Genomic DNA, 19,516 nt, shown 5'->3' on the forward strand with positions numbered 1-19,516 from the left:
TCGGTATTTAAGGAATCCCTATTTAAAGAATCGCTATTTAAGGATTCCTTAAATAGCGATTTCTGCTTTTGGGTTGATGCATTGGGATTGGGTATTTTTTACTTAATACCGGGAGCTATTACCGAATCGGTATTTTACCGACTGGATTTTGGGTTGATGCATGAGGCTATTAGAGTACTCTCAGGAATGGTGGGAATCAGAAACACCTTTTCGTTATTATTCTCATATCAGTCCACAACAAGAGTAATCAGAGACACATTATAGTTTAAAATGTTTATTTTTAACTACGTGCCCTAAGATGCAGTACTTTGGCTAACATAAGCAGACAAATGATTAAAAATAAAACCATCAGCATTGTTACAATACCAAATAAAATGAAGGGAGAAATCATGTTATATATGATAGTGGATTATAGTCACCCTCCCTTCATAACAAAGCTAGTATTATTAAACTAATAGAAGGTCTCTAGGTTTGAATGGGGAACCCCATACCGTAAAGATCAGCATAGGTGAATCACATCACAGGATCAGCTCTGCTCTGTGTCTGGAAAAAGTTTTCTCCAAAATGTCTGAATCATGCATGCAAAATGCAATATTAAAGGCACTCGAGTTTCAGATATTTGCAGCTGTGTGCGTGTTATGTATAGAGTGTGGGTCGATCAACATGAATTCAAAAGCATACATTGTTATTTGACCCTGACGGCTTCTGCACACAGTGTTCAGTCCAAGGTCACGGTGCACGTCTAGGGATGTGAACAACAGACCTTTCTCTTGTGAAGAAAAAGCAAGCAAGCAGATTTTCTTATAATAACAGCTACCTGCAGTGTCGTGTGCAAAAGCAGCAAAAGTGGCAAGATGGCGTTTTAAATCTAAGAAACTTATGCTAACATAGCAATGTGTGTACCTGGAACTCCGTCTCCACTACAAGGCCATATCACTGTATGCTGATGATGCATTTGTGTACCTCAGGAACGTGCAGCCGTATCTACCGCAGGTGATGGAGGTTCTAGATGATTTTGGTAGGGCTTCTGGACTGAGGCTAAATTGGACCAAATCCAGCTTATATCCCATGCGCAAACTCACAACTTAGAACAGGAAGTGCTGCCCCAATTAGCACGGGGTGGCACCATGACATCTTCAGGTATTTAGCGGTGAACTTACCACACCGATGAAGAACTTATACAGGGCAACTTAGGTGATGTCCAATGTTTGCAGCTCCCTGTCGTTTTGGGGCTCGCTGCCACTATCGACCCATGGGTAGAGTGGAGTTGCAAAAATGCTGTTAATACATTTATACTGCTTCTTGACCCACCCCCCCACTTTACTCGCCCCGGCGCTTCTTCAGGAAATTGAACTCTGTTTCTTTTCTTTTGGACTTAATCTGGGGAGCGGGTCACAAGAGAGTCGTGCTTCGCAAACTATACTCTACCTTGGAAAGGGATGGAGGGATGTACATATAAAAGACTAATAAAGAACTACAAACTACTGTGTGACTTGGAAGCCTATTATTTCTCAATACAGCCCTTGTTTGTGATCTGGTTACAGTTCTCACATTATCATCCGCACTAGAAGAAATGGGAGCCTGGGGTGTCTGATCATAGATACTCATTTACATACAAAGGGGGGTGAAAGCCTGCTCACAAAGCACAACACAACTTGTTTATGTAAAAGTTTGTACATTGCACAGGGAGTGTGATTCAGGTAACAGTGTGAGTGTTGTATGACAGGAGCGAGCAGTCTTAGTTGCTGAGACATGAATGTCTGAAGGGTGCATCTTTAGCTCTTTCAACTGTTTGAGAGTGTGGCAGTCTCAAATTCGGGGGGCACAGATACCAACAGCTTCCCTCATAATCTTTGCTTTTTGCATCTACAGTTGGTGCAGATGCCACCTAAGAGAGTAACCTTTCCAGCTAGGCAGTGTGCTTTCTGGAGTCAGCCTGCTTTGATTTTCCCAAACTTTGGTCAGCAAAGGTAAATGTGTCTTCAACTAAAGTGTTGTTAAGTCGCTTTTGGTAACGTGGCTTGAGCAGTATGGCCTAAGGCACGCTCGAAGGTAAAGCAAAATAGTGGAAGTCACAAATTTCAATACAGTTTATTAAAAATAGACAAGGAACTTTAAGATTTAAACCAAGTTTAGATAAAAAAGAATATGTAATAATTATTCAGAAGCAAAATCTAAAGGAGGGCTGTGATTAAAGGATTATTAATTAGCAAAAACACCTGTCAAAACCAAACAAAAAGGTAAATGAATAAAATAAAAGCTGTTCCACTGAATCAATCAGGAAGCCACATCAAAACTGTATCTGACTTCGCTCGCTATGCTCGAGGGTACAAAGGTAAGTTTAGTCTCTGGAGATGATCAGCACTTGAATTTGATGCGAGGTTTTTGGCTGAATCAGTCGTAGAAGGTGATGAGCTGCACAGAAGTGGCTTGAAGTGCAAACTTTCCGCAGAGTAGAGTTTGGTCATCAATTTGAAACTGAATCTACGGCCATCAAAATCTAGGAAACTTTAGGCAGTTACAACAGCTGCGATCATCCCATTCACTCTAATAAAAGCCCAAGTGCCCACATCCACTTGAGCGTTACCACAAAAATGAAATACTCAGGTCGAGATGGATGCCTCGAGGGCTATTCACAAAGGTATCTTACACCTGTGAGTAATCTATACGTGCAAGAAAGCTCTTAGAGTAACTTTGCTACTTTTAGCTATCCACCATTACATTAAAGTTACTCAAGTGTGGACTTGCACGTCTGCACACCCTTAAATAGATGTGGAGCAAAATGTACAAATGTAACTTACTGAAGCAAAAATGAACTATGGGCGGTGCTACATAAATGCAGCACCACGCATAGCCGAGCACTGGTAATGCCTTCTAAAACTGCATTTAAATCTAAACGATTGTTACAAAATTACCTATATTTTAAAATTAATTATTTCATGATAAAATTTGTTAACCTTTTAATAAATAAAATGTTTTAACTATTAAATAAATAATTTCAATTAATTCTATCCATAACTTTTTGTAAGGCAGTTCCGCCTCTGAACAGAGTTGCGAAAGGAAATTTAGTAATTATGAGTACATAATAGAAAAAACAAGGATTTTAGTTTAGATGGGATTTTTCATACAAACCTTTGAAAAAACATGTTTCAAATAATTAAATTTCAAGTTTGTATGGTCTGACCACTATATGGTGACCTTCTCTGTTACCATTAGCTGTCCACCGAATATTTTCTCTAATTCTACAGAATCTAGACTATCTAGAAATTGGAATAATTTGGACTTTAAGAAACTTAATTCATGTCTTGAGAATTCTAGACCTTTTTCGGAAGTTACTAGTATTGACGCAGCTGATGCTGTTAAAACCTGGTTGGCACATGCTGCCGACGCTTGCATACCGCAGCGTTTGCAAAAACACAACTCTCACCACCCGCCTGCGCCCTGGTTTACAGCTGCTCTAAAAAAAGAAAAAACCATCTGCAAAAACCTCGAGCGCAAATGGCGTATAAAATATGATCTGTGTTCCAAGCAAATTTACAAAGCTGCCTTAACTAAATACCATTCCTTATGCAAAACTGCAAAAGCTGAACATGTCAATCTAACTATCCTTGAGGCACAAAATCGTCCTAAAGCACTTTTTAAGGTAGTACAAAAACTCTCGGGTGCCTTGTGTCAGCCTAAACCACCTTGTCTCGATACCGCTCAGTGCAACTCTTTGGCTGAATTTTTTATCGCCAAAATTGATACCCTATATTCTGATTTTGAAAAATCTGTTCCTCCTCCTTTTCCGTCTCACTTACCAGCCTTACCTACATCTTCTGATCGAGTGACTCCAAAGGATAGGTCCTATTTCCCTGCTCAGCTGACCCCCCCACAATACCTAACCTTACGACCCCCTGTGATTCAGGGGTCCTACGAGATACCTGTCCTCCTGCTTCACAGTTGATCGATACTTGGGACCCTCTTAATATCAATACTCTCTCTGATATTATCAGTAAAATTAAATCCGGCTCTCCATTGGATCCTTTTCCCCCTCAAATATTACAAATGTTGGACAATTCGTCCCTTGAACTTATTATGGATCTTCTTAACTCCTCCCTTAGAGAAGCTATAGTACCCCCTGCATGGAAACATGCGACGATAGTGCCTTTGTTAAAAAAGGCCAATGCCGACTCTAGCATTCCATCCAACTTCCGTCCTATTTCACTTCTCCCAGTTTTCTCTAAAATCATGGAAAAGCACATCAACTCTCAACTCTCCTCCCATGTTGAGTCAAGGGGAATTCTAGTCACCGCTCCTACACGACGGTGTTCGCTACTGCGCTGACGACTCCTGTAAACGGAATTGGAGTTACGTCCTCTACTGAGTAAGTTTACGTCAGTACTTATCCGGTTTTCTAACTGTTGGAATAATACAGATTGGACTGTTCTGAAAAACCAGTGTCTTTGAATCACTTGTCATCGTTTACGCTTGTCCACCGGCCTTTTCATAACATTTCGACAACTCCGGCAAAAATACTCTGAAAAACAGAAGGTCTTTAGTGGTGGAGATTACAGTATACTCTACTACATAGACGACATGCTAGTTTTTAAAGACTTTATATATCGGGAACTCTCTGCATTGCTGTAACTGAATATCTCTGCGCCACTCAGTTCGACAGTTTGATTCTTTGCCTTGAAGAAGCCCGTGTTTGGGCGAAACGCGGTGGCTGTGGATGTGACAACATCATTGTAATAAAGAAAAAACCTGAAAAGTTTACTAGTTCTGTGTGTATTATAAAATCTGTTTAGTACCACACTGTATTAGCTAATTCACTCTTGCGTTGCCTCTCATATCTCTTGTTTATCATTATTGTCTATGGTCTTTTAAGCGGCTGGCCATTTGAGGTGGGCAACACACGTATTACTCAAAAGTGACATGTTCAGGCAGTGCATATGTGCTTAACCTAGCTGCTTACTTCTCAAATTTCGAATTCTACACCCATCCCAATCCGGTTTTAGGTCAGGTTTCTTGATGGAATCCACTTTATTGGGGGTCTCTGAAAACATACGATGCCGAGTGGATGGGGGGGAAACCGTGGCACTCATTTTGCTTGATCTGAGTGCCGCATTTGACACGGTTTCCCACCCCATTCTTATTAATGCCCTTAGATCATCTGGCATCACCGGCTCAGCCCTCAACTGGTTCGTTAGTTTTTTATCTAACCGTACTTTCCAAGTCTTCTCTTCCTCATCTGCCTCCCAAATTTATACATCGACGTACGGTGTTCCGCAAGGTTCCATCTTGAGCCCCTTGCTCTTTAATTTGTATGTCAGACCTTTGGCTACTATGGCGGAGCAAGCCGGGCTCACTATTTACTCGTACACCGATGATACCCAGGTCATTTATTCTCTTTCTACGGGTTCACATTCCTCCCCCTCTTCCCTCTGCTCAGGACTCAGTAACATCGCTGCTTGGATGCATGATAAACTGAAACTGAACGGGGGGAAAACAGAGCTACTTCTGTTTGGCCATAACACCACCTTATGGGGACCCCAACATTGGCCCTCTCAAATGGGCACTTTACCTATTCCATCTAAAACAGCACGCAACCTCGGCGTCATTTTCGACGACCAGTTATCTATGAGAAATCATGTGGTTAAGACTTCTTACACTTGCATCACTATCATTAAGTGGTTGCGTAAGATCATCTGGATGCTCCCCCAGGATACTCAGAAAACCGTGGTCCAGGCCTTAATCACCTCTAGACTGGACTACGTGAACATTCTTCTCCAGGGAGCTTGTAAAGAGGTGACTCGTAAACTACAGACAGTCCAGAATATGGCAGCGCGACTGCTCTGTAAACTACCCAATACATCCCCTAGCTCCAACTCTCTACGCACTCTGCATTGGCTCCGCATTGAAAGCCGGACAAAATGTAAGGCCCTTTGCTTTATGTACAGAATAAATGCTGGTCTGGCCCCACCCTATCTTAACTCCTTGGTACAGCACTACTGTTCCCCCCGTACTCTGCGATCATCTAATCAGCATTTGTTCTCGGTCCCTTGAATCAAAAGATCTAGAATGGGTGGCCGCTCCTTCGCTTGGTTGGCCCCTTCACTCTGGAACTCCCTTCCTCTCCGGTTGCGAACTGAACCCTGCTACCTTAAGTTTCGTAGACAGGTAAAAAACTGGTTATTCAATATGTAACAGCCTTCCTTTCTGACTCTTCCCCTCTCATTTGGTTTCTAGCACCGGGAAACCTACGGGTAGCTGAGCGCTTTATAAACTTAAATATAATAATAATAATAATAAGTTAATAGTGTTGTATCACTTTTATTTGTTATAAAATAAATTTACCTTTATATTTAACATAAAAATATTTTATTTTTTTCAAGTTTGATAAACTTATAAAATGTACCCTACATTTTTTACACAGTGTGAGCTTCACCCAAGTTGAATATATAAAAAATGGTATTCTAAATCCTAAATTAAAAGTTAAGTAATATTTTTATTATGTATTCATAATTATTAATTGTAACAAATGTAATTATACCTTATTAAAAATGAATGTTATATCAGTGTTTAAATGAAAAACCATATGTTTATTAAAATAATAAAAGGTTTTCTTTTGAGATTTTTTTGCAATTGAATTTTGTATTTTTTATTTGTAACTAGTTGCAGTTCCAGTGGATGGCCATGTGTGATGTAGGATTTACTCCGGCTCTGAGCAGGAGTACATTTACGACTGTTTTAGGTACATTATGGCTGGAAAGATTTTATAAGTGGGGTTCGTAAATAGAAATGGGCATACTCCTTAGTGGGTGAGTGCCTGTCCTTCCCAAACCGCTCCCTATACTCCTCTTCACTCCTGCCTTAGCCCCTCCCCTTTATTCTTAAGTATTTCATATTTTGCAGGCACTCCCCTCTGTCACTGCCACATTTACTACTAAAAAGTATACTAACAAGTGCGGAATCTCTGCAGTCGGGGCAGACAAATCCACAAAGAAAAAGACAGGAGAGGCAGAATGAATGCACGTAGTTTGTGAATCGCATTTTCTTGTATTTTAGTTGTCCTATTGTAGTTTATGAATAGGTCTGATTATCTGTGAGACTCTCTTTGGTGTATCTGACGAAATTGTAAAGCTGGTGAAACTGTCCTCAGTAGATGGGAAGCAGGTTCCATTTGTAGCAAAAAGGACATGAAAAGAGGCCGCTAAAGTGGATCTTTGTAATACGAGGCTGTGTCCCATTGGAACAGAAGTCATTAGGAAAATCTAGGGTGGTGCCAAGAATAGTTTCCATATGGTTGGCCTCGTCTGTAGTAGTACAAAGACTAGAGAAAGATGGGGTGGTATGTTACTAAGATCAACTACCAGTCATTCCATCACCTTTAGTTTTTCTCGATGATCAGCCCTACGTGGCACAGACATGAACAGATATTGGTCCCATAGAGACAAAGGGACTCCTGCTGCAGCTCCCTGGTGAGGCTCATTAAGGCTGGAAACAGTTTGAAGTTACTTGGATTCTAGATCCTAGCGGCGTGGCCTCAAAGTTCAGGATCGAATGGACCTTGTGGGTTGGAGCCATGGATTATAACCATTCAGGAAAAAAAACACACTGAATGGAATGAGGCCACAAATAGTTACTAAGGAATGAAGTTAATTCAAGCATTTCCATCCCTCGCTGTGTGCTTTTCTCAGTAGAGTTTGCAGGACAATCAATGGATTGATGTCTTTGTGGCTGCTTCATCTGAAGGTTTTGCGGTGCTGAAAGCTCCTCCTCAGGATTTACAGTGAGCACCTTTTATTCTCCCACATTGTCTCTCTCATGTAGAGAGGTTGCATTTACAACTGAAGTTTTTGTCACATTGAAAGCACGGATCATTTTCTTTTACGTTGTGGGTTCTCTCTTGTTGAATCAAACTGAATCGCCAGCTGTCGCTTCCCTGGCATTTAGAACAAGGACAAGGTTTTTTCCAGGTAAGTTCTTGCAGGTTGAGCTAGACCAGATTTCCGGCTGAAACTTTTCCAGCATTCAGAGAGCTAATAAGGTTTGTGCCCAGTGGGAGTTCTCTCATGTCTAGTGAGTGTTATTTTATGACTGAAGCTTTTCTGGCTTTCAGAACACTTATACGGTTTGAGCCGAGTATGGATTCTCTCATGTACAGTTAAACCGGATTTGTAATAGAAACTTTTTGGGCATTCAGAGCACTGATACGGTTTATGGCCAGTGTGGGTTCTTTCATGTGCAGTAAGGTGGGCTTTCTGACTGAAGCTTTTCCAGCATTCAGAGCACGATAAGGTTTTTGTCCAGTGTGAGTTCTCTCGTGTTTACATAAACTGGATCTCTCATAGAATGTTTTCGGGCATTCAGAGCACTGATACGGTTTATGCCCAGTGTGAGTTCTTTCATGTACAGTAAGGCTGGATTTATGACTGAAGCGTTTCCAGCATTCAGAGCACTGATAAGGTTTTTGTCCAGTGTGAGTTCTCTCGTGTTTAATTAAACTGGATCTGTCATAGAATGTTTTCGGGCATTCAGAGCACTGATACGGTTTATGGCCAGTGTGGGTTCTTTCATGTGCAGTAAGGTGGGCTTTCTGACTGAAGCTTTTCCAGCATTCAGAGCACTGATAAGGTTTTTGTCCAGTGTGAGTTCTCTCGTGTTTAATTAAACTGGATCTCTCATAGAATGTTTTCGGGCATTCAGAGCACTGATACGGTGTATGCCCAGTGTGGGTTCTTTCATGTACAGTAAGGCTGGATTTATGACTGAAGCGTTTCCAGCATCCAGAGCACTGATAAGGTTTTTGCCCAGTGTGAGTTCTTTCATGACTAGTGAGACCTTTTTTCAATTTGAACCTTTTCTGGCATTCAGAGCACTGATAAGGTTTTTGCCCAGTGTGGGCTACCTCATGTTGTGAGAGAGAAAATTTCCGACTGAAGCTTTTCCAGCATTCAGAGCACTTATAAGGTTTTTGCCCAGTGTGAGTTCTCTCATGGTGAGTGAGAGTTATTTTCCGACTGAAGCTTTTCCAGCATTCAGAACACTGATAAGGTTTGTGCCCAGTGTGAGTTCCCTCATGTTGTGAGAGAGTAAATTTCCGACTGAAGCTTTTCCAGCATTCAGAGCACTGATAAGGTTTTTGCCCAGTGTGAGTTCTCTCATGGCGAGTGAGAGTTATTTTCTGACTGAAGCTTTTCTGACATTCTGAACACTGATACGGTCTGAGCCCAGTATGGATTTTCTCATGTACAGTTAAACTGGAATTGTGATAGAATCTTTTATAGCATTCAGAGCACTGATAAGGTTTTTGTCCAGTGTGGGTTCCCTGATGTTGAATCAGACTGCTCCTAAAACTGAATCTTTTTCTGCACGTGGAGCACTGATATGGTTTTTGTCCAGTGTGGGTTCTTGTGTGTATAGCGACACTTGATTTGTGACTGAAGCTTTTCCAGCATTCAGAGCACTGATACGGTTTATACCCAGTGTGGGTCCTTTCATGTACCGTAAGGTCGGATTTTTGACTGAATCTTTTACAGCATTCTGAGCACTGATAAGGTTTTTTCCCAGTGTGAGTGCTCTCATGGCGAGTGAGACCTATTTTCTGTCTGAAGCTTTTCTGGCATTCAGAGCACTGATAATGTTTTTGTCCAGTGTGGGTTCTTTGATGTACCGTAAGGTGGCATTTCCGACTGAAGCTTTTCCAGCATTCAGAACACTGATGAGGTTTTTGTCCAGTGTGGGTTCTTTCATGCACAGTGAGGCTGGATTTCCGACTGAAGCGTTTCCAGCATTCAGAGCACTGATAATGTTTTTGTCCAGTGTAGGTTCTTTCATGTACCGTAAGGTTGGATTTGCGACTGAAGCCTTTCTGGCATTCAGGGCACTGAAAAGGTTTTTGTCCAGTATCAGTTCTATTATATTTAGTGAGGTGGGATTGATAACTAAAGATGTTCTCCCATTCATTGCACTTATTCGAGTTGTTTGTTTCTCCAAGTTGGGTTTGTTCCTGGTTACATGTCATCTTAAGACTGAATCTGATTCCAGAGTCTGTACTTGTTTATGTTACAACTCAGTATTAACTTCTAAACTACAATGCAGATGCTCTTCTTAACATAAGTATTTAACTAATGATAGTTTTTACCTGGAGATCATTTTCTTACCTTTAAAGGCACCTATCTCACTTGTCTTATAAACTTTCACTGAGGAGCCCCTTGTATTTACTAAGAGGCTCCTCATGGATTCATTTTCTCCAAGTTATTCCGGGGTGAATTCTCTCAAGTTTAATTAGTCTCATTTAGTAATTCTAGTTTATCACATTTGATTTAGGAGTTTTAAAAGCACTGATAAGGTCTTTGGGCTTTAGTGTTTGCCTGTTCGGTATGATTGTTCATACAAGTAATGACAGATGATTAGGGCAAGCCAGGGTGGTTTATGAATTATCAATACCATAACAATGACTCCTTTAATACTTTCTGTGCCAGTCTATACTTTTTTGTTCAGTGGTTAAGACAGGTACATGATCCACTTTGAAGTTGCAGGACACTTCGAAACTACTCGGATCAACCCAAGAGACAGAGTTGGTGGGGGAAAATCTTCCTATATTGGAAATGATAATCCAGCATCTTTGCCGAAACGACATCTGAGAAAGAGTATTTACAATTTGTTTCTTTTAAACAATCTTTTCTTTCCTCTGAAACACAGGAGACGGAGACAAAAGCTTGAGCTTGTGAACCGGGGATATTAGTCTTTTTGACGGTTCTGTCACATCACAACACATCTACGGATGCTGATCTGTTGGGGAGGGTTTGGGTCTCCAAAGCATTTCTCATAAACCATCAAACAGAATTTACAGCACTGAGTTTTCTCAAGTGCACGGCGTGGGGATCAATTGTGGCCAATATTCTCCTTAATCTCAGTTACTGACACTTGGTAAACATTTATGGTCATTTTCATTTACGGATTTGACAACTTTCACATTCACCAGTTTCTTCCGCTCCAACATCCTCACCATTCCTGGCACATAGAATGTGTTTCTTTTCTGGAGCTCGAGAATGTTTTAACTTTCCTTGAAATAATCCATTTCGTTGTGTTTCACTAAATTTAAACCTTCTTTTTTCTGTTCATGCTTCAGTCACCTGTAGAAATGGAGTCAGAGATTGTAAATGAACACAAAGAAAAATTATTTATGACCGGATAATTTGCACAAGAAAGTATTGACAAAAACAAGCTAGGAAATCAGTTGAGTAGCATTTCTGATAGTGGTGAAACAACTCTGGGACACTGTGTAGATCGGGAGCTTCGGATCACTGGAACTCAAGGACGTGAGAGCAAACGTAATTAATATTTAAGAAAGAAACACAAGTTGCACATATATTGTGGCACAGATTCTCAGAAGCAGCCAACACTATCAATTTACAAATTCTGTGGCAAAGGCTGGCATCACAATGAGATATTCGTAATACTTTTAATGAATTATCAGATGTTATTTACTTCTCTACCCACATAAACTGTTCATCTATTCATTTTCCCAGTTATTTATGAAGGTACATTTTATTGAACAATGGAATTGGCCTTGTTGCACTCAGTGCTTTAAATTAACCCTGGGCGTAGTTTGCGAAGTAGCGCTATGCGTAGCTACGCAAAGTGCACTTCGCGTACTACGCGTAGCATTTCGCGAACTGCGTAGTACCCTGTTCACACTGCGCAAGATGCCGTTTTCATTGATTGCACAGTGCGGACAAGCATCCGGCACTGTGCAATTATTGAAAACGGCATCTTGCACAGTGCGAGCTGTAGTTTTCTGCCGCTCGAGTAGATTTTTACTCGAGCGGCAGCTTTCTCAATGCAAACTGGTAGTTTCTCATCGCGAGCGGTCGCGAGCATACGCGACCACTCGCAATGAGCAACCTGACCTCCCCGCGTTGAGAATCTCGCCGGGATGTTTATGATAACTTGATGTTGCTGATCGCGAACGAGGAAAAAGTCTCGCCGGGATGTCATTTTGCTTGCTCGTGGTCACCAACTTGACGTTGAGGACCGCGAGCAAGCAAAAAATGACGGCTGCACTATGCTACGCGTGTTTGCACTGTGCTACGTGCAATTCGTGTAGCGCAAAGCAGCGCAAACTTTGCAAACTACGCGAGCGTAGCGTAGTGCTTTGCCCAGGCTTACTTTAAATGCCACCGTAGACTGAGGCTGTGTCCAGTTAACTCAGTGGAATTCACTATTTCAAATTGTGCGGATAATATTGGACTTACTTGGTGGTCCAGAACTCATCACGCTCCTCCGACAGGACCTGGGCACTGCAACACCTGAAAAAGAGAAAAAAACAGCACAACCTTAAAGGAAACCAAAAAGGGTCAAGAAAAGAATAACCCAAAACAGAGGAAAGAGAAAAAAAGGCTATCTTCCATTCTCACCACAGGGTCCAGCACAGGAAACTCTGCAGCAGATGCTTGTAAACCCATAACTTACTTCTAACCACAGTGCCCCCAAGGTCATCACCAGGTGCAGCTCCACCGGTCGCACCACCCTAAAGGAAGTCCTGTGTCCACGCATATGTACTGTGTCTTTTGCTTTTAGTAGACAAGATAGAAAAGGGTAGGAGAACGCAAAAAGATGGAAGTCAGATCCAGAGAGAAAAGATGCCGAAAGAACAGACCGAGGGAGGATAGTATTATGTGGTGTAGAGGAGGAGACAAATGTGCTAATAGTTAAGGAACTGCTGGGCAAAACTGACCTAAAAAGGAACTGAGAATGATTTGCGCAGCTCAATGCAGGGGAGAGCATCCCCAATCGCACTCCTTGGATTTGTTCAATAAACTTTAAACCATTGGTAAATGTTTTCAAAGCGCCAATTTTTATTTATCTTCTTTTGTTCTTGTCAATTACTTTCATCATTGACCTTGATAATGTGATATTCACTATATTTTTTGTTTCTGTGCCCAATGCATTTCGGGCCTCGCCTCTTCATCAATCAGGGGCTTAATCTGAAAACATAAAGGCAGATATTCACCACAGTCTACATTCAATATAAATGTGTGGTTGGTATTCAGTTAAAAGAATGGTTTATAACTCGATCAAAGACTGGGTAAATTACTTTCAGATTAATCCCCTGATGAAGGGCGAGGCCCGAAATGCATTGGGCACAGAAACAAAAAATATAGTGAATATCACATTATCAAGGTCAATGATGAAAGTAATTGACAAGAACAAAAGAAGATAAATAAAAATTGGCGCTTTGAAAACATTTACCAATGGTTTAAAGTTTATTGAACAAATCCAAGGAGTGCGATTGGGGACGCTCTCTCCTGCAGGGAACTGCGCAAATCATTCTCATTAACTTTGTTCCCCAAACTCAGGGGGATAACCAATCACCACCAATCACACCTATACCTTTGAGCATACAGAATAGCCAGGAGTGCGAAGGTCCTTCCTCCATTTGGATCTAAAAAGGAACTGGACCATCACTACACCCCAACATGTTCCAGGAGGAATGTGGCTCCATCAGGTGATTATCAGAAGTTTGATAACAACAAGAATAGTGCAGAGAGGGAGTCAAATGTTAAAGCTGAAGAGACAAAAAAAACAGAGATCAAGAAAGGGAATAGAGAAAGAAGAAACCGGGGAAAAGGAAACTTGGAGTTATAAGAATCCTTACCTGACAGTTATATTATTTTTTGTTCCACCAAGGGTGGCAGCCACGTTGCACTGCCTGGTCATCCCAGAATACCTTGAAAGGAAGTAAAGAAATAGTTGAGCATCAGACGACAATCACACTTCATCCCATCTTCCAAATAACCGTCCTGAACTTTCAAAACAAAAGAATCTCTTGTTCTCTGGAGGCCATTGTCAAGCAACTCTGGTTATGAATAAATACTTTTTTTGGTTCAAGAACCACGATCCCTCGCTGGAAAAGGTCTCTGTGAATATGGAGTGCACCCACAGTCTCAGAGAACAGACCCAAACAACCCAGTCCACGTCTTCATAATGCGCATCTTCCCATTTTCAGCCCATGAAACTTGCAAATCAAAACAATCTGGTTTACAAAAAGCATGTTAAAGTCCTTGTACATAATTCTGTGCACCGTTCATAAATCAGTCAACCAGACTCTTAGATTTATACAAACCATGTTCTCTGAGCAACAGCAGTTCAAGCTCAAGCTGGTGCAGAGTTCGCATGCTGAGCAATGGAAGCAGCAAAGCATCAATGTGTTGGCGCTTTTTATTTATAAATTATCTAAAGGTGTGATGCGGCGGATCAGTGTCTTGTGAGCTCTATAAGACGGCGACCCAAGGACTAGAATTTGGAATAAATCCTTGCAAGACAAAGCTTAGAACACTGGAATTTTGAAATCTCCACTGAAGACAACGGAGCAGCAGCAGCCTCTAAAACCTGATATAGGCCCGCTGCTCTCAACATTACAATGTCCTAATACACAGCCTCTGCCTCTCTCTTTCCCCTGCCTCTCCGAAATATATGGGTTGGGCACGAGAAGGCAGAAGATAGAGCCTGCAGCAGGGCACACAGGAGCCTCCCCCCTTCTTCCTCCCGTAGCTCGCAGTGTCACTGGCATCTCAGACGGAAGAGGGGGGATTTCGACTCAGCTCCTGCATCTCCCTGGCTCCACTGAATGATGAAAAGCAGTTTAGCTGAGCTCAGGGAGAACCAGGGGCTGACTTCAGCCTCCTTTCACAGCTATTGCTGTGAATGTTCAACAATTAACCCCCGTGGTCCTGCATGCGGCTGGTAACGGTTCAACATTCACAGCAACAACTGTGAAACAAAGGTTTTGAAGAACCAGAGGTGTTTCAACCCCCTCGGTCTCTGGGACATCTTTGTTTTATTAATTAACACATTCTGCCCTCATGGGGCAAATGTTGTAATGACCTTATAGTCAGCCTTAGCAGGTAATTATGTCCATTAAAGGATTGCCCTCTTGGTAAAGGCCCTTGCCTTTGGAGCTACAACAAGCTATAAGGCTTTATTAAAGGTTTAAAATAATTACTGAAGGCATAAACATGGTTACTCAGTCAGAGAAATAATCATCATAATATTTTCAGGAGGATCATATACAGTTAACCTCTAAAGTATATCAAAAGCCAGAATCAGAAATTACTACATAGACAGACCAAAAAAACAAACGTGTGCTAAGAAATAAGAAAACGTTTTTCTATAATATCAAACAGCAAACTGACATAGAATCTGCTTAGTTAAAAATCAAGGAAAAGTTCTTGAGTACAAAATCAGTAAGAGGACTGACATGTAGTCTGCCTTTTGGAAAAGGGTAAAAAAAACAATTCCAGCAAATATCGCAAAACAGTACATTTTATAAGTTTTTAGACGGAGAGAACACATTATTTGTAATGTAATGTAAGTAGTTTATTGTCTAGTTAACTAAAACTTTACAATTCCTCATAAAAAGAAAAGTTATAGCAGCAAAGTCAATAGTTTGAAACTAATTAAAAATAATATGCCATAAAATATCCGTGCATTATGCTAAAAGTAATGATACAATTATAAAAATTGTAGTCCAATACAATACAAGAAGACTTAAAATTTGATAAAACGAGTACTCAGTTCTCAGTGGAGGGGTAAGTGTGCAATTGTCAGTTGCTTTGTGGGCAGCGGCAGCAGTAAATTGCTGTTGACTGTTTGCTGGAGCTTATGTCATCCGGGTGAGGGGTACCCTAGGTATATGTTGTTTGCTGTGAGGTGTCACTGGAATATCTTTTTATTGCAATGGTGAAGTGTTCAATGATCCAAGTTTCTCCCCTACCGCTTCCATAAATTGCACAAAGCGGCACGCTAGCTGAACGTCTCCACCTCAGAGGCTTGCCATCACAGCTTGTCTGCAGGTTCTTATCCCCATCCTTACAAAGACTGGCTTCAGTAACTGACAACGTTCAGCTTGTAGTTCTCTGCAGATGCATAAAAGGTGTAATACACTTTCATTGGCTCCCGCACATAAACGGCATCTTGACTGACCCGGCGATCGTTTCCAAGGGGGAAGGTGCGGCAGTGCTGGTAAAATACCCATTCGAAGATGAAGATATTTTTCTTTCTTCCTCCTGTTGAAACCTACGCCTAGGTAAGATTGCAGAGAAGACTTGACATAGCTTTGCACAACAAACCATCCGTGGTTTCTTTCTGTTAGTACCGCCTTGTCTTCTAATAGGGATAGGTTGTTCACTGTTTTGTTTACGATTTGTTTAAAACAATTGTAAGACCCTGAGACATTCCAAAGTTCCTCCAGACCCAGGCGCTCTTTTGATTCTATCAAATAGGTCATACCTGGACAGTCCCTCTTTCGATGTATTTCGTTCCATAGGTAGGAATTCAATGTTCTTGTACCAGGTCTTGGCATACGCTCCTTTGCGGGCCAAATCTTGGCTTTGTAGGCCGAATTCTAACCTTATTTGGACCGGTGAGACGTACATGGGTAGATTAAAAATCATTCTGGCTGCTCTTGAAACAGTGCTGTCTAATATGGCCGCATCTCTTCCCCTCAGGCACTCGCTCCCATAAGTAATTGCCGGAATGGGCTTCCCTTGCCAGACTTGTAAAAGTGGAGTAAGATTTGGGCCGGTGATTTTATGTTTGATAGATTTCATTGCTGCCGCAATAGAGTTGCCTCTTCTTTTGATGACATCTTTTTGTGAGTTAAGTGTGCCTCTATTATCTATTATTACTCCTAAGTATTTGCATTGGTCAACTACTTCTATTGTTGAGTTAGCCAGGGGCCAGCGGCAGTTAGAGGTTTTCTTTCTCGGATGAATCCTCATTACCTTCATTTTGTCATAGTTGATGGTTAAACCATTGTTTGCTGAATATACTGGTTGTATCTAGTAGATGTTGAAGGCCAATGGGGGTTCGACTAACCAGAACGAGGTCGTCTGCATACAGGAGGTTGGAAAGTAGCAGCCCTCCTATTTTTGGAGCATGCGAATTACAGGTTTCCAGTTCTGATGATAGATCGGACATATACACGTTAAAAAGTGTCGGTGCCAGGACGCACCCTTGTTTGAGTCCCTTGGTTGTAGGGCTGTTTCGAGACAGGAACTTACCATCTCCTAGCTACACTTGTACCCACGTATTTGTGTGGAGAAAAATTAACTAGTTTAGGAGAGGTGATGGTATTTACTTATCCTTGAGCTTGTGCCATAATTTGCTCCTGTCGATTTTATCGAACACTTACGAGTAGTCTATAAAACACATGAATAGGGGGTGTTTTGCTGTTTTCGCTCCATCTATCATTAGGGACAGGGCAAGTATGTTCGTTGTTGTACCCATGCCCTTTCAAAAGCCCGTCTGACTTACGGGTATAATAGATTTTTCATCTGTCCAGGTAATGAGATCTTCCAGAAGTAGACCAGCATAATATTTCACCTCGACATCGATTAAAGCCACAAGCCTATAGCTGTTTGCTAAGTTCTGGGCGTAGTTGACGGAGTACCACTACACGGAATTATGCAGAATTGATCAAAAACTCTGTGCATTCCGCTCTGCAACTCCATTCCGTATCACCACAATTTATAAAACAGAAACCTCATAAATAACTCTAATATTACATGCTAAAATGCATATAATCATCTCACAAAAGTAAAAATGAAAATATAGCAAGCAGTGAGAGAGGTGATGATTTTGATGTCCTCACAAACCTAGGAAGAGAACCAAGCAGATGCCTTGAACACAAAGATCACATCATGCTGAAGGATTGGTGGTGGTCCCAGCCCCCTAGGACCACCCCAAGCACAGTTATGGGCAAAAAAATACAATCCCAACCAAAGGCCCTGCAAAGCATTATGGGACGATTTTCTAGAGTGCAGTGAATAATATAGTATGCAATATCAAAACATTCAAGGGGCAGGCTCTCGGGCTCAGCTGAGAGCTAATACTATAATATTCACTAAACTCTAGAATCTTGCCCCATAATGCTAGTGTAGATGCAAGATGTGGAAAATCCGTATTAATCACTGAAGGATTTTGTTGAAATCCTGAATTTGTTGAGAATTTAGCATTTTATTCTGTATTGGGCTGTGGGGCCATCGAGACTGAAGGAATGTTCCAATTTGACTGCCTTTGATTCTACATGCTCGTCACAGAGGCCAGTTGGGCTGGGACCATTGGCTGTGACATCCCATTCTGTGCCATCTGATTCATGTTCCCATTTACAAGTTTGCTGCAAGCATGGCAAAGAGTGTGTCTTATTCTGCACACTATTAATATTTTAGGTATTTATATTGCCATGGTTAGTAAAACTGATACCTTGAGAAAAGACATTTCTGGATGCAACGCTAAAAGACAGGCAGACACAAAACCACACGCGCCCTCTTTGTCCGGTCTTCGACTTTGCTATATTGTGTAAATCTGCACAAACTTGTGTCGCTCTCATTATTTTTAATCAATTGACTTGCTTAATCCTTTGTCTTTAAATTGAATGATCAACTCTTTATACTTTTGCACAACAATCTCTGGTTATTTTGAGGCGCTTCACTCTGTGGCTCCTCAACTGGCCAGTTTACAACCAACTTTAAGTCATTCCAGAAATCTCTAGGGACAACAATTTCAAAGACCATATTCAAACTCATCCACAGCACCTTCAAAACAGTTACAATCTTCCCCCCTCTGAGCCCCACTTTTCTGGCTGCTTCTAAGCTTGTGGAAATGTGTCCAGAATGTCAAAAGATCAGCTCTCGACCAAGGCACATGCACATGCGCTCCTCCATGCACTTCTCAAAGGAAATTCTTTTACATCAACTGTTTCGACTCTGAACCACATTCGTCAGCATTCCCTATTTCTAAATGTTTCCTTTGTTATTTTCTCCCCTTCGTTGTAAATTTGTTTTTTATCTCTTCACATCATTCCAATCTCTTATTGTATTTATTAGTTCTCTCAGATGTGTTCTTAATGGTACAATTGTCACACTTCATATTGCTGAATTCACATTATGCTCTTTTGATAAATCCTCAAGTTTCTCATAACCGTAATGAGAAGCGTAATAAGCATAATGCTGTTCAAGCGGCAACCACAATCCTAGTCAGAGTAAGGGGCGCTTTCCCCCGCCAGTTATGTTGCAAGTGGATTCACTTTGTAGAGATTTGGAGACTGTAATGTCCCCCCCTTGTTGTCACCATTATGTGCATCAATACAGCGTAGTGAACCCGATTACAAAACATCACATTGATTAAAGTCTATGAAGGATACATCACCGTTTGTGTGTATAAGGCACAGTGCACAGCGAGGACTCGAGGGAACTGCTTGGATGACTCCTGCAGTTCTGTAGAGCAGGGTACAGAATCACTCATAATACTGGTTTTTACACGCGTTGTTTCCAGGATCAATGAGCCTTGAGCTTAGAAGCACGCGCTCCCTTTTAGTGTGTAATTGTAGGTGGCGGTACGCGTTAGTGGCTGTTATCCGGCTCTACCTTGTATCTGGGCGAGGAAGCCTCATGGGGTCTGTGGAGGAAGGCGGGTCTGTTGTGATGTAATGATCAGTGGTTGAGATTAGGACCTCAACTTCCCT

General features: G+C 41.4%; 1 protein-coding gene across 1 annotated transcript in view; it reads right to left on the reverse strand.

Annotated features, from left to right (window-relative positions):
- Positions 1-258: 258 nt before the first annotated feature.
- LOC146839140 (uncharacterized) overlaps positions 259-19,516 on the reverse strand; it is a 366,458-nt gene continuing 347,200 nt past the window's right edge. Inside the window, 4 exon segments of the mRNA XM_085600014.1 lie at positions 259-8,278; positions 8,281-10,040; positions 12,246-12,299; positions 13,649-13,720. Of these exon segments, the coding sequence (XP_085456140.1) occupies positions 7,935-8,278; positions 8,281-10,040; positions 12,246-12,299; positions 13,649-13,720 (2,230 nt within the window). The 3' untranslated portion in view covers positions 259-7,934.

This window comes from Triturus cristatus, chromosome 4_2, assembly GCF_964204655.1.
Source record: "Triturus cristatus chromosome 4_2, aTriCri1.1, whole genome shotgun sequence".
Lineage (NCBI taxonomy): Eukaryota > Metazoa > Chordata > Amphibia > Caudata > Salamandridae > Triturus > Triturus cristatus.